Here is a 14,968-nt window from a genome sequence, read left to right as displayed (position 1 = left end):
TGAACCACCTGATTGTATGGGAGTATTCAACTTACTGGGCTTTTTCGGAGTTCCTCAGTTGTACCCAAACGATCCAGCGGTGGTAATGTACCATTCCTTGCAACCCTGAAACAAACAAAAGGAAAATAAATTGACAGTTTGACGTAACATCGTATTTATATCTCCAAACTAGTAGTTATCGGCGATCCAAAAAATATCTGCAATCTGATTGGTTAAAAAGAGTACAATATATCTTGTATTTTACATGTACAAAATATAAATTGACGAAAAGATGTTGTTGCATTGTAGCGGCAGTAGCAATCTAACGTCACTTTGCTACAAAAGTGCCCTGCGTTTTTTCCAAAACAAAAAGTGCATTTTTTGGATCACCGATAAACCAGTTATCAGACATTTGCTCGTACAATATGGAAATATTTCACTCGTTCCGGATTTTCCGTATATTTTCCTCGCCTAAAGGCTCGGAAAATATTGTACGGAAAAATCCCGGAACTCTTAAAATATTTCTCATATTGTACTCGCAACTGTCCGATAACTATTACATATTATGATCCCTCAACTTTCAATGACTAGAGCAGTAATATTTAAATTATACCTTACAACTAAGATTTAAAGTCGCTAGACGACTAAGTTTAAAAGAGGTTAGGTTATGGTATTATGATAAACAAACTAATATCCCTCAATAGCATATAATCTCGTATTATAACATATTACACCTATATTACTGTATCAAATTTTGGACGACCCTAATCTAAAAAACACCGAAATTTGTAACCAAATTTAGATATTAGATAGTACTTTGAAAAAGTTCGAAGCTATTAAACTTAACGCTGCACAATCAGACACCAACCCGAAATTTTTGGTAGATTACTGGGCTATCCACTATCTAAACCTTATATATAAATTTTAACGCCCAGGCTTATGTATAACGTTTAGATAGTGGATAGCCCAGTAATCTAGGACTTTTAGACAGTGATTGTTTTCACGGGATCCACGGCCAGCCAACTGAACGGATGACATTGAAAGGAGCGAGGATTCGATTCGCGAAACCCTGGTTCGAGACGCTGACGCCTTTGACCACTTGACCATCGCTCCTTTAAGCGTTTGCTATCCCACTTCCAAAGATTTATTGCACAAAATCTTACCATGATTGCTGACCGTTTCCTACAGTGACATTTGACAGTCTCGTCCCTCGTATCTCTCCTATATTGGAGTCCTGAAGTCATAGAAAATTGAAAAATTACTCTTTCCATGTCATTTAACACATCTACAAGAGTACACAATAATTACCGTATTACTTGGAATAAACGCCTGTGGCGTTTATTTATTTATTTTTTTTTAGTTTTTTAAAAGGGGCGTATATTCGAGAGGGGGCGTTTATGGAATAATTTATGTCAAAGTCAGTTCGAATACCGTTAAGGGGTACAATCATTATCATTATCATTTTTTATAATATACTTTCTTACAGTACTTGCATTGAATAAACGCCCTCGGGGAGAGGCGTTTATTCGGTGAGGCACGTTTTTTTAATTTCTTCCTCAAAGAAAGGGCGCTTATTCGAAGTAATACTAATTACTCAGACTCAGTATTATTCTTTTAAAGACTAATAATAATCTTTAAGTTATATGTGTTAGTTATCTATTAGTTAATAAAATACACGTTTTTTTTTTTATTAGAACACCTAAAATTTGGCTGAGCCTGGATGTGCTTATTTTTTTTAGCAATTTTCAGCCTAAAATGTTCTTAAATGCGTTCTTAATTTTTCAGACTACTCTAAATCGACAATATGATACAAAATAAAGAGCACTTAAATTTGGCAAAATTTGGACAATATTCGACTCTCGACTTTTGAAGATCCACCCCTAAATTCGGTTAAAACTGCTTAAAAAGAGGGAAAAATTGTAGTTTCTCGTCATTTTTTTCCAAACTGAGGCTGGGCATGTTCTTAAGATGTTCTTAATTTTTCGACGAATTTCAGCCTATATGTTCTTATAAACTAGGTTCTAATAAAAAAAAAAAACGTGTAAGTTGCCACCAAAGAAACGTATTCGAACTAATCGGCTACTCCAAAATAGTCTGTACCTCCTATGTTGAGGAGGTGTGACGTCCAGGGTGGTCTGGAAAACGGGTTCTAAAATCCAGGGTGGTCCAAAAAATGAGAAAAATATGCAAGGGGGTCCTGAAAAATTGGAAAAAAAATCCAGGTGGGTCATCTTTTCCAAAATAGACCTCCTCGACAGAGAGGTATGTTGGCTTTTTCGCTTTTTACCTAAAAACACCGGAACGTAAAAATGGAATTAGTCTTACCACGTGACCAGCTGTTTTAGGAGGTTGTAATGGTTGCAAGCGTATCGTCCTAAAACCGAATAGAAAATTTAAACCATTTCGATATAGTAAAAAAGATGGGTTGTAAAATTAACATGATGTAACAGATTCAAAAAAAGTTTAAAAACATAATTCGTATCCGGACAAAGATATTCAAAATCCAATACACTTATAGCTATCGACGTATAAAAGAACTAATAGACCTTTTCATAAATTACGTCACGAACATCACTTGCCTCGTATTCAAACAATTACCATGGTGATTATATCCCTTGAGACATTAAATGATTTTCTTCATAAATGAAAAGTAGTTTTAATCGGGGTTTTAATGAAATTCGCTTGGAGTTTATCACCTTGGCAATAATTTCAAAACGAGGCAAGTGATGTTCGTGACGTAATTTGTGAAAAGGTCTATTGTGTCTGATTAAACGCTGGAAGAAATTTTTACCGTTTAGGAGTCTTTGCAGACATCATGCGGTCGTAAAGCAAGCTACTTGTTTTACCACCAAACGTTTTTTGTGTCATCGTGCTACTTGATGTACCCAGACGACTCTATTCGAAAAATTTGAATTAAAAATTATATTTTTTAGGGTTAGTAACCTATGAGAAAGAAAATTGAAGCAATCTTAAAATCAACTATTAACACGCCTGATGTGGCAACAATAATGGTAAACAGAATCTGTTAAAACTGGGACGGACTCTTATAGAAAGACGCGTGAGAGACACCAGAATATGAGAGGAAATGTGTTCTCTCTCCGCTCTAATTAACAAAAATGAAAATATTTTGCTGTAAGTTCTATTCTAAAATATGCCTGTCATCGCATCATATTCTAGTTAAGTAAGAATCAAGTACAATTATTATACCTGTCCGTCATCTTCGTGTCGGTACCTAATAAAAAAAATCAAAAGAACAAAGGTAGATAGGGAGAGATAGGGAGAAAGAACCTAGTATTCCATATGTCACTCCGTTGGCTTTCATCTCACCAACATCCTTAATGGGGCCTCGATTTCATATCCCATTGATAAGATATTTGAAACTAGCTACCTTAGTCCTATATCAACGTCCTATACAAGTTAAATATCGATACTAAATTCCGATTTTTTTATCAGGAAGAAAACTATAGACATCTTCGCATTTATCATGATATGCAACACTGAAGAGTCTTCCAAGAATTTTCATAAATTTACACCCAATACGTCACTTCTATTGTTTAAATGACGTATTGGGTGGAAAATTTTAAAAGTTCTCAGAAAACTCTCCAGTGGTGTATATCATGAATAGAGGTTTTTCATCTTTTGTTAACTTATGCAACTTCCGCCATTATGGAAGCAAACGTTTGATTTGTACTACCGATTCGAACTACAGATATCTTATATAAAACACTAGATGTAGCTTTTCCTGCCCTATTTGGATCAAAATAATTCGCCATCTTGGATGAAGTGACGTCAAATTTTGAAGTCATTGCAGTGTCAAAAAAGTTTCAACAGTGAAAACCAAGGTTTCTACTGTGACTTACTTTTAGCAAAGATGACACCTTATTTTGATTCACCTGCCGTTGCTTGGGAAAAACAAAGTAGCTCTATCTAGTGTTTTACATGAGATATCTGTGATTCGAACGTTTTCTTCAATAATGGCGGAAATTACGTAACTTAAAAAAACCCGAGAAACCTCTATGTTAGGAAATCTCCTGGTGATTTCGGTCAATTTGTCTTTTTCGGAAGACGACATAGGCCATTTCACAGTCGAAATGGATCATGGGTAATCTGATTGCGCCGACATAACGGCTTTCTGTTGGCTAGACGCAAAAATCTTCAACATTTTTAAAAACTTTGGACGCTTTGGACCAATAGTAAGTCGTCATTAGCGCGCAGTAGTCCTGATTACCCATTACGCTTTGTGACTGTGAAATGGCCTATTGGATACGACACTGAATGAAGAAATACACTTACATGCTGGTACTGGGAGCACGTTGTTTTAATGAAACTGAACGAATCGTCATCACGTCTTTCAAATCGCTCAAATCTGGTTTCATTTTCATCTACAAAGCGAACAAAAAACAATATCAGAACACTCAAAGCAAATAAATCGAAAGTCTGTTAGACGAGAAGTCGAAACAGTCAAAGCAGTCAAAGGTTTGGTACTTCAAAAAGAAAACAATTGACAGAGAGCAATGTCATAGAAAAATATCGAATTCATCCATATATATTTCCTATTATCCTGGTTAAAATTACAACCCTACAGTAATAAAGAATCAGCTATTACCACATAGGGTACAGTAACTTTCGGTCGGGGTTGTGGATGATGAAATTTGTCGTTCTTTTTAATGTTGCAAAGTAGGCACTTTCTCGCCCTCTTAATTAAGTATGAAATAACTTTTCTAGTTTATGTTTCAAAAATAGAAGCAAATATTGATGAAACTGGCTCTGGAGAAACATCAAAATTGACAGAAAACATGAAATTTGGGACAACAAAGTTCAACCTGGTATAGGACTGAATGATTTATAACTTCATTATACAGACGAAGTTAAAGGGGAACTCAACATATTTTGGATTTTTTTTTTCTATCCTGAAATGGTTTGTTTCAACGATAAATTTCAAAATTTCAAGGTTGCAACTCTCCTTTCACTCTAAAAATTTGTTTAATGAGCTTTTAAAAAGAGGCTCCCCTCTACTAAAATGAAATTGTTTATCAAATAAAAAAGACGCACTTTCAGCTGTTTTATGACGTAGCTGCATTCAGAAAGAGGAAGATGCTTATCTTCTCAGGCTAAAAATCAGTGAAGACAGGCCCTTCGGTAGAGGGTTTGTGACTAAATTTTTGTGTTTCTTGTTGGATTTTTTATTGTTATTCAGCTAAATCACCCACAATTTACCAGGAATACTTTTCTATGTATTTATTTCTTATTTAAAACAGAATTCTGAAAACTTACTGTAGTCATAACTGAATTTGTTCTGTTTTCTGAATACTTTGACGTCATAATCCAAAGAGAAGTCGATCTTTTTTAAAAAGAAAGGGGGTGATTTTTTGAACATATTTTTAACTGAAGTTAAGAGAGATTTTTCATGATTTTTATTTGAGAGATCGAACCTATATACTTTCTTTCTCATTTTTATACTTAATATTACCAAAAATCAGGAAAAAAATAAAAATGAAAAATTTGTTGAGTTCCCCTTTAACATACGAATAGCCTTTTGTTTACAAATTTTAATACAGTAGGGGGACACTATTCTATCTTTGAGTTTTAATACAGGAAAGGAATGGATGCACTTTCATTTTTATAAGAACCAGTAAATTTTCGAAGAGGCTCGCTTATTTGGAACATCGAGTCTAAACGTTATTCTCGTCCTGTTCTCTTAGGGAAGATAGAATTCAGCCATTTGAATCGATACTTCTTGAGACAAAAGAATACCATGAAAGAAGATTCACCTTACCTTGGTTCAAGTTATCCCTTAGGTGAAATAAAGAGAGAAGAAAATATCAAATATCATGCCTGAGAATGTAGTTGCGGTGGCATTTTGTAAGGATCGTGTGTACCATGCAAAGTTAACGCACTTTCCAATAAATCATCTCTGACATTAGAATACTTGTTTTCTAAAAGAACGTAAGTAGAAAGTCAAAATGGGGATGGGTAGATAAATTTTTTTAAAGAAGGAACAAAATTTAAAGGGTTTTTTTTAAATAGGCTGATATCGTTTGCTTACTGATCAATTTTAATTTACAAAGCTTTTAACATTGTATTGACAAGGATGTGGAGCAACAAGAAAAACAATTTTTTGTTTATTTAGCACGAAATCTAACACAACACATCAATAGGAGACACCGGCCCGATATAAAAACATGAATGTGTCTGATATGAAACGGGAACACTTATGTAAAACTTAAAACTCTAAAGGGGATAATTCGAGATAAGATGGACAAAAAGGAGCTAAGTTTATTATTAGAGTTATTTCAGTAAGTTTTGGCGTTCGCTTTAATAAAATCTTTCCCAGTCTACAAAAAATAACTATAAAAACGCCCATAGGATAGGAGGATCTAGATAGTAGTGGTGATCATACAGTAGTATGGAAGATTCAAAATGTTCTCTTTGGATAGTGTAACACTAAACTACTGCACACTATTGTATTACATAACACACATGTAGCTTAACTCACAACACGGCTCGAATGAAAAAAAAGAGGTCAAATGGGGAAAAAAATGTGTCTAGACTACAAAATATCCAAAATCATTTTTAAAAAAAGACTAAAAAAACCTCTTCACGTAATTCGGCAGCTCCGGGAAGTATCACTCACTCAATTTATGTTCAAACTCTCATGATGAACGGAAAGAAATGTTTACTCTTTTTGACTGTGTTCCTAAATTCAGAAACTCAACTTGAAAGTGCGGAAAAATATTATTCTTGTGAATCGATGATTTTTTTTCTTCTAATTTAAATGTGGATATCCTGAGGAAATACTCTTCAACACTTTGCATGAAAAATGAATTTAGAAAACTTTCTTAGGTGCAAAAGGCGGAATCTTTTCAGAAATTATTCCTGGGTGATGTTTGTTAATTGGGAAGGAACAAATTTATCCTCCAGAATTCCGTCTAACGAAAAACATCTTTTTACACGGTTATTTTTTTGTGAAACTGAAATTGCTATTTAAACTTTTTCGGTAAAGTACGTATAAAAGATTCACACAAAACTAATTTGGTCCGCGCTGGTTGTTATAGCAAAACAAACCACTTAACCTGTGTAACCGAAAAAGAAACTCGTGATCACAATTTCACCCTCGATGTCACAGCCAGCGGATTTTCGGTATACTAAAAAATATTTATCCCGATCCTCCAGTTTGGAAGAGACGATCCTTACACCAAACTCCTAATTTATCAATGCTATCAAATCTAATCTATACCACGTTGATTTCAAACTGGTAATTTTGTAATTCTCTTGTATCATCAATTCCCTTAGAGGCCCCCCTTTACCCTTAGACCACGAGGGACGCGTATATGCGTCCAAAACAAGCCAAAATACTGAGTCTCAGACTTGAGGCCATAGCTCCTGCCCACTTGATTTAAAGGTATACTATTGACTACTTACGTTTGAGGTGATATCAAAAATCCATACCGTACGGTGGCCGAGAAGGGCCACACAAAATAAAAAACATCAATACAAAATAAAGAATCCCATAACAAAATAAGAAATTCCAATACAAAATAGAAAGTCCCAATATATACAAAATAAAAAATTCTGATACAAAATAAAAAATATTTCAATACAAAATAAAAACTTCCGATACGAAATAAAAAAAAACACAAAATGAAAAATGGCATTTTTGAATACCGGGACTCGTGAACCCCCAAAAAAGGTCCCAAAATCTTAAAAATTGGAACCCCCTAAGGTTTGGACCCGGACTTTCAAAAATTTCAAAAATTGGTACCAGGGGCCCTAAATTCTTGAAAAGCTAAAGTAGGACACAAAATCTTGCAATTGAGGACTCCAGGGAAGCATGAACTGAAGTAATGGGAGCCAAAAAGATCAACCCAACTAACTAAAACCTTAAACATCACGGTCAATGATAAGTATCCAGGCTCACAACATAAGACTTTGGCCATTTTTGGGTCCCACTTTTTGTATGTATTGAATTTTTTATTTTGTATTCATGAACTTTTTTTATTTTGTGTTGGACTTTTTTTATTTTGTGTTCAACTTTTTTTATTTTGGGTTCAACTTTTTTTATTTTGTATTGAACTTTTTTTATTTTGTATTGAACTTTTTTTATTTTGTATTGAACTTTTTTTTATTTTGTGTTTAACTTTTTTTATTTTGTATTTGAATTTGTTATTTTGTATTGGAATTTTTTATTTTGTATTGGAATTTTTTATTTTGTATTGGAATTCTTTATTTTGTGTGGCCCTTCTCGGCTTCCGTAATACCGGGACTGGCTCCGGGACTAGTATTTTTTTACATAGATTTCCTTTTCTTTTCAAGAACATCTTGGAAGTATTTATGAGGTAAAATTTGTATATATTGAAATTGTTATTCAAAAAAATCTTTATGCAAGCTCAAAAAAAAAATATTAAAGGGGCATAGACCGAATGCTTTTAGAAAGAGTATGAAAATAGCTTTTCAATGGTACCAAAACCATCTTCTAAATCAAAGGCTACAAGCTTTTATGGCACTTTAAAGTTTTGTGTTTCAAAAAGAAAATTAGAAAAATTTCAACTTTTTTGCGCGCAAAAAAGGTTAATATCTCCTCTTCTTAATGCTGAAAGTAGGGGAGAGCGCCAAACTTTCTCCCTGGATTGCTCCACTTACCCTTGATCCTTCACTTTAATTGTCAATCAGAGCGGCATCCAGTACCATTTTTTGTACTAGGTACGAAGTTTTTGATGTGACTCGGCCGGGGATTGAACCTGCAGCCTAACGCATCTTAACCGAACGCTGTACCTTTGCACTACGGTCGCTCTCCATGCTCTGCAATATCCTCATACATAAACCATATTATTACGTTGTATCAAAACTCTCAAACTTCCAATCCCTTAAATAGTGAAAGGCTTGCAATACAAAATCATATTCCTGTAATTTTTAGACACCGCACCCACTGAAAGAAATGTTCGCACCCTTTATTCTGAATTTATGAACGAAGGAAACAGCAAAAGTGTTACAACAAACCTCTATCAACGCTTCTTGCTTTGATGTACAATTTCAGAAGGTCACTTAAAGTTTTCACCGCCTAAAAATAGAGCAATATAAGGGAAAGAATAAAATAAGTGAAAAAAACAACTAATAGAGATTCATTTCCATCAAGAAAATGAAGTTTTTTTGTTGCTGTTGATAAGACAATAAAATCAATGTGAGGAGAAAATTTTCGCCCGTCCATTACAGGGCTATTACAAAAGTTGAAAATAAAGTAGTATGTATGTAAATTATTCAAAAGGGACTCGGATCTGGGATTTTGCAATATATGTATCATTTTTTCCTTTACATTGAGGGAATATATATTTATAATTATAATGTTTCATAATGTTATCAACATAAAACCTACCGGGTGTTTCAAAACAAAAGTTTAATTACAAAGTTTGAAATCGTGAGATTCCGGAGGAAACTAAGGCTGTTAAGAAACCAAACTCTTCCCCATTAGAAAGAGGAGGGGAGGAGGCTAACTTAAATTTGTATTTTTCACCCCAGGGGGTATCATCCTTACCAATCGACGGGGTTGTGACTCATGTTTTGACTTTTTTCGCCAAGATTTGCTAAAAATCTTGACCTTTCCCCATTATTTCTCATTTTTCCCAATTATTACCAAAAAAATACTCGTTTTTCTAATTTTACATCTTTGACTGGGAAAGTAAAAACTCGTCGCCCTGCACTTGATCTCTATCTTTTTTTGCCCGAGTCCACCCCTGATGACCTGTTAAGAAAAAAAATACAAATTATTCCTTTCGATAAACTTTCCCTTTTAAAGATAATATTTATTTTCAACAATGTTACCTGTGACCAGACATGATCAAAGCATTCACTCAACGCCATATCACGAGCGAGAGCTTGTGGTGTGATTGGCGGGATAGCTCTTCGCTTCATTTTCATGTCCTTACAACTGTCTCTAGAAGTTTCACTGAAAAATAGAAAAATATTCTTTACCAAATTACAGGATTTGTATTAAAAGTTATACTTATTAATAAATAGTATCATTACCAGAAAAGATCAAAATGATAAGTTTGAATATAATTTGGCTCATGACACAAAAAGCTTTTCGATAACATTTGAGCCATTATCATATGAAACCAAGTCAACTAGAAAACTAGACTAGAGTCTTTTTTGGCTTAGCTTTGCTTTATGATAATTTTCGGTGAAGTAGACTAGGAGCACTTGACTAGATCGCTATTTTGAAAGAAAAACACAAAAATAAGAACCAATTGACGATGGGGAAACCAACAAGAATGACGGATTTGCTATACAATATTTTCAACATTTCTTCATCCTTTTTATTACCTTTAAAGACAACAAAAATCTTGCGAGCAAAATCTCAGAATCGAGAACTACCATATTATTACCGGTACTACCATATTATTAGTCAAGCGATCCAGCCTATAAATCAAATGTCCTTAAGTAGACCCCGGGCTCATACAATACCTACATTGTTTTTTCATCGAAGGCAAAAAACTCTTCAACTTGACCGTGTTGTGCAAACACCTCCTCATTCAAATGTGGAAGTACATCTGAAAATAGAATGATCACTTTCGTGATAAGATCTGCAGTTGTCCCTCTCTCTAATTCGATATTCAAGGGACTATGGTTCGAACTATAGAGCATTTTACATTACTTCTCAGCTGGGGGACCAGCTTTTTAGTTCGAATTATAGAAATATTCGAATTGTAGAGGTTCGAATCAGAGAAGGTTGACAACATATGGGTTTACACCTTTGAACGGAGACATACTCGATGTTAAAAATATCATGTCGTCTACTTTTCGAACAAAAAAGTAGGGAGGAGAATTTTTTTTCTTCTTACACGTGACTGTTTAAAGAGATCCGTAGTGAAAGCAAAATCTCAAATCATATCTTCATCCTCTAAGGATGATCTAATTCTCACGGGGAAGGAAATAAATTTACTGCAAAAAAGATAATCTTACTAGAATTTACCTTCACTATCTAACAATATGCCTGCTTTATTACCATATACACCCAAACTATGGAAAGAAAATTAAAATCATCGATCAATCAAAAAAATTCGAAGCTGGGTCAAGGAATAATTTTACAAATAATGTGTTATCAATTATTAATATTATCTTTTGGTGTGTTATTTATTATCTTGGCATAGGACAAGTGAGATTTTCTAGCCACAGGGAAAAAAACACCACGTCTCCCGAAGGACGAGACCTTTTTTTCTCTCTTTTTTCTTAGTAGAGCCCAGTCCTTTATACCTCGTGGTATCGCTTTCTATTTCGTCATCTCCATAGAAACCATCATTAACAGATAAAATGTCATCATCTTCATCGATATCACTGTTTCGGTGTGAAGTTGGAAGGGCTGTCGGGATGATTTGTGTCCCTTCTTCATGGTCTGGCGTCAGTTGTCTTCCTGTTACCCTGCAATCACATGTTCAAAAAAAGTTTAAGTTTAAGTTTTTGGATGTTCTTTCTTAACATTTTGAGTTTGAAGTCTAAAAATGTTCTTAAAAAGTTCTCATTTTCACTATTTTGTGAGAATTTTGGGGCAATTTCCTAAGAAATTGGGTCTTTTAGAGGGCAGATCCTTTAAATGTTCTCAATATTTTTGCCATCAAACACTTATATTCTTATATAGTTTGTTCTTATAAAAATGTATATAAGACTGAATTAAGTAAATTATTAATACAATGATAATTTAAGGATACGTTTCTACTTTTTGAAGGGTAGTGGGTACATAGATTGCCAGAGTATATCTTTAATTCGCCCCTAAACTATTGCTGCTTATTATACCTGCGTGTAACATAAGTGAATTATGTTTTCAGAAGTACGCTTTTTTAGGCCTCAAACAACATAGAACACTGAAAACCCTTTGATGTATAAAGATAACGGAAAGATTCTCCCACAGTAATTATCATCATTGTTACCTGATATATTTGAAGGAACTTTTCCAATCAAAACATTCTTCTTTCATTGGATCTCCTTGACCCTCTTCTAAAAATCGAAAAGACATTCTTTAAACATACAACGTTATTCTGTTACAAAAATGTGTTGCATATTGTCCATCTGATTCAATACATTCAACTCTGTCTTATTCAAAAATGTTTTTGTTCCCTTGAAAGTCAAACTTAGGAGAGTCCAGCGTACTTACTTCGAAATTGAGGGGGGGGGCGAAAAATGGTATTAGGTATGTGCGAGCCACAATGGGCTTTTCCAAAAATAGTCCGTGCCCCCCCCCCCCCCGTTGAGGATATCGGATATCCAGGGGGTTAACAATTTTTGTTCAAAAGTGGATATCCAGTGGATGTCCCTTTTATACACCCTCGATAGTCTCTCACATGAGTAGAAAACCAATAAAGCAGCAATCTAGTCTCTGACAGGGTCCCAAAAAGACAAATAATGAAAATTTAACTCCCTCACAGGGTCATAAACCTTCGTAGTTTGGACCAAAGTTAGAAAATTTTGACTGAAAATTGAGAAAAATAGTCTCTCACAGGGTAGAGAAAAAAAACGGGGTAAAATTTTGGAAATTTGGTTTCTCACAGAGTCGAATCCTGACTCGCACATACCTGTCTCCTCACAAACCTAGTACCCCCTTTGACTTTCGGTCAAAGAGATAATGACCTTCCTAATCTTTTACCCCTTTTATTTCCTAGCAGATATTTGTGCATTTGAAGACAGGGATTAGGATTCAAATCATGAGCAAAGGTTGGTCCATTGTTATCTTTACGGTCGAGAGAAAACTAGATGACCTGAAGCAGAATTATTTAAATGGGGTATCTTATCAGTATATTATCATTTTCAGGCCTCTAAATCGTCATATAGGTTTGAGATTTTAGTAGTGACCTCCTCCCCCCATGACTCAATTGAATAGTAAAAAAAGAAGAAAATATCGACCCTTCAAGAAGATTGAGGAAGTCGAAAATTGGTCAGACGGCAGGCACATTTCGAGAGTTTTACTTCCGAACATAAGGATTGTCGATTAGTTATTGTAATTACAAAGAACAGATTATGTGAAGTCTAAAATAGGTTTTTTCTTCATCGTCAACAAAACTGTTTGTCTGTGAAGGGTTGGTTTAAAGACAAAACCCAAGCAAAAAAACCGACAACAGAATACTCAATATTCAGTCAATTTTATTTGAATTTTTTTAGAAATATCAGGAAATATTATTCGACAAATTGATGAATTGAAATTGATGATAGCTTTCATACAACCTTTTTTATGGTATCCCGTTAGAGGGTAAAGTAAAGATATATTATCTGAATATAATTTCAGTATTGAAGCGTGGAGTAGCGTAGGTCGTGGATCATTTTTGCCTTATTCATAAAAGTTTCAAAATGCAAGCGAATGTTGTTTGTAAAAATCGATCAAAAATCCCTTCTTCTTAAAATCTCTTCTTAAAGGGACATAAAAGTAGTAAAATGCAAACATGGCCCGAACCACGTGTCATTAAAGAGAACAATTAGAATCACGTGTCCAAAACAAACTTGTAAAACAATTGAACAATCAAAATTAGCCATATTTGGTTTGATTTTTTATTTTAACATGTGACATTTGTTTTGATTTTGTATCCGCTGCATACAGTTTGTTTACAAATTTCGCAAGTAATGTTTTGTCTTTTCGCAATATTTTTGTAAGCTTGTGGCGGTTCACTTGTTATGGGAAAATGTGATCAAAAAAGCAACTTACTAATGCTGTTTTGAAATAAACATTGATCTACATCTTCAAAGATGTCCCAGACTTTATTTGCAGCTTGCTTGTCGAACTCCTAAAATATAAAATCGAAATCTAACAACTGACATAGTCCTTTACTCAAAAGTCGAAAAAAAGTTCTAGAAAACTTTCAAACGGTAGCTTGAACTTGAATTGAGACTCAAAGCTAAAATCTTCGATAGAAATAAAAGGATATTTTTATTGGTAGAAAGGTATTGGTAGGCGACAGAATTTCTAGTCGACGAATTTTTTTACCGAAGAACTTATTACTGATAAGTACTCTTAGGTTCCAAATAAACGCCCCCACTTGTTAATTTTTCGAAAATTTTCCAACCCCCCCGGACCTTATTAGGACCCCCCGTTTATTAATCTCTAAGAATATTTTCAGCTGTCAAAGAGAAGGCCCCTTATTTTGCTCTAAATAGCGTGATTGTAGCCTATTTTTACCTTATTTTTGGGTTTCAGAAGTACAATTTCCAACCCCCCCCGGCAACTAGGTCCCCCCCGTTTATTAAAATCTAGAAAATTTTCCACCCCCCCCCGTTTATTTGGAACCTAAGAGTACCACTTGAAATAATACCTAATATAGAACCATTGGAGTTCGAATTAAGTGTGATTAGACTGCTGATTGATCGATTGATGAATTTAGGACTCGATTTTTCGGTAAGGCAATTTTCCGGGCTTCATCTTTAAAACGTTATATCCTTTCAAACAAAGCACTTCGATTCAAGCCATTACATTTTTGTTCGTATGCTGAATCTTTTGGAGATATTAGTCAAGGTTAACTATTTTTAAGTTGTTCGAATTATTACTCAAGTAAAGAGAAGGGGGAAGTGAATAAGTGGAGAATTTTTCCCCACAGGGCCTATCAAAGTCTCGCTGTACCTAATAATATATCAAAGTCTTCGTTATCGTAAAAAATAAACCCTTACGTCATCATTTCCCCAAGAATATACACTGGATCGACCGGTGCTTGTATTTCCAAGTGTCCTGACAGACTGTATCGAACCGAAAGAGCTACTGGACCTTATAGTCCCTAACGAAGAAGCATCGCTTATGGAAAGTTTATCCTCCGAAATAAATGACTCCTCGTCTGATTCAACCGATAAGCCACGCAACCGTGGCGGCACTTGATGGCCGAATGCGGTGGAGCCGTAACCAGGGAGGGTGTGTTGTTGGATGGTCGAGTGATGAGGCGAGGGCTCCTCCGCTTTCTCAGGCAGTGGTCGTAGGCTTTCGATTGTCGTCTTGGATAAACCATGTCTAGATAAAAGAAATTATGAA

The 14,968-nt window shown here is 34.7% G+C and overlaps 2 protein-coding genes across 4 annotated transcripts in view; one reads left to right on the top strand and one right to left on the bottom strand.

Annotated features, from left to right (window-relative positions):
- LOC136810632 (putative divalent cation/proton antiporter TMEM165) overlaps nucleotides 1-14,968 on the top strand; it is a 166,954-nt gene that overhangs the window by 17,054 nt on the left and 134,932 nt on the right. The gene's annotated exons all lie outside the window — the stretch shown is intronic.
- LOC136810624 (protein FAM149A-like) overlaps nucleotides 1-14,968 on the bottom strand; it is a 42,411-nt gene that overhangs the window by 4,758 nt on the left and 22,685 nt on the right. For all 3 annotated transcript variants that reach the window (XM_067067186.1, XM_067067188.1, XM_067067187.1), the window contains 15 exons: nucleotides 14,617-14,947; nucleotides 13,661-13,739; nucleotides 11,898-11,964; nucleotides 11,227-11,391; nucleotides 10,946-10,992; nucleotides 10,442-10,523; nucleotides 9,796-9,919; nucleotides 8,977-9,037; nucleotides 5,815-5,915; nucleotides 4,273-4,361; nucleotides 3,187-3,211; nucleotides 2,771-2,874; nucleotides 2,305-2,353; nucleotides 1,143-1,213; nucleotides 36-105 (listed from right to left, as the gene is read on the bottom strand). In XM_067067186.1, the coding sequence (XP_066923287.1) occupies nucleotides 36-105; nucleotides 1,143-1,213; nucleotides 2,305-2,353; nucleotides 2,771-2,874; nucleotides 3,187-3,211; nucleotides 4,273-4,361; nucleotides 5,815-5,915; nucleotides 8,977-9,037; nucleotides 9,796-9,919; nucleotides 10,442-10,523; nucleotides 10,946-10,992; nucleotides 11,227-11,391; nucleotides 11,898-11,964; nucleotides 13,661-13,739; nucleotides 14,617-14,947 (1,465 nt within the window). The remainder of the gene's footprint in view (nucleotides 1-35; nucleotides 106-1,142; nucleotides 1,214-2,304; nucleotides 2,354-2,770; nucleotides 2,875-3,186; nucleotides 3,212-4,272; nucleotides 4,362-5,814; nucleotides 5,916-8,976; nucleotides 9,038-9,795; nucleotides 9,920-10,441; nucleotides 10,524-10,945; nucleotides 10,993-11,226; nucleotides 11,392-11,897; nucleotides 11,965-13,660; nucleotides 13,740-14,616; nucleotides 14,948-14,968) is intronic.

This window comes from Clytia hemisphaerica, unplaced genomic scaffold, assembly GCF_902728285.1.
Source record: "Clytia hemisphaerica strain Z4C2 unplaced genomic scaffold, Clytia hemisphaerica genome assembly, whole genome shotgun sequence".
NCBI classification, from domain to species: Eukaryota; Metazoa; Cnidaria; class Hydrozoa; order Leptothecata; family Clytiidae; genus Clytia; species Clytia hemisphaerica.
Note: the sequence above shows the minus strand (reverse complement) of the source record. Positions and strands in the feature narration are given on the sequence as shown.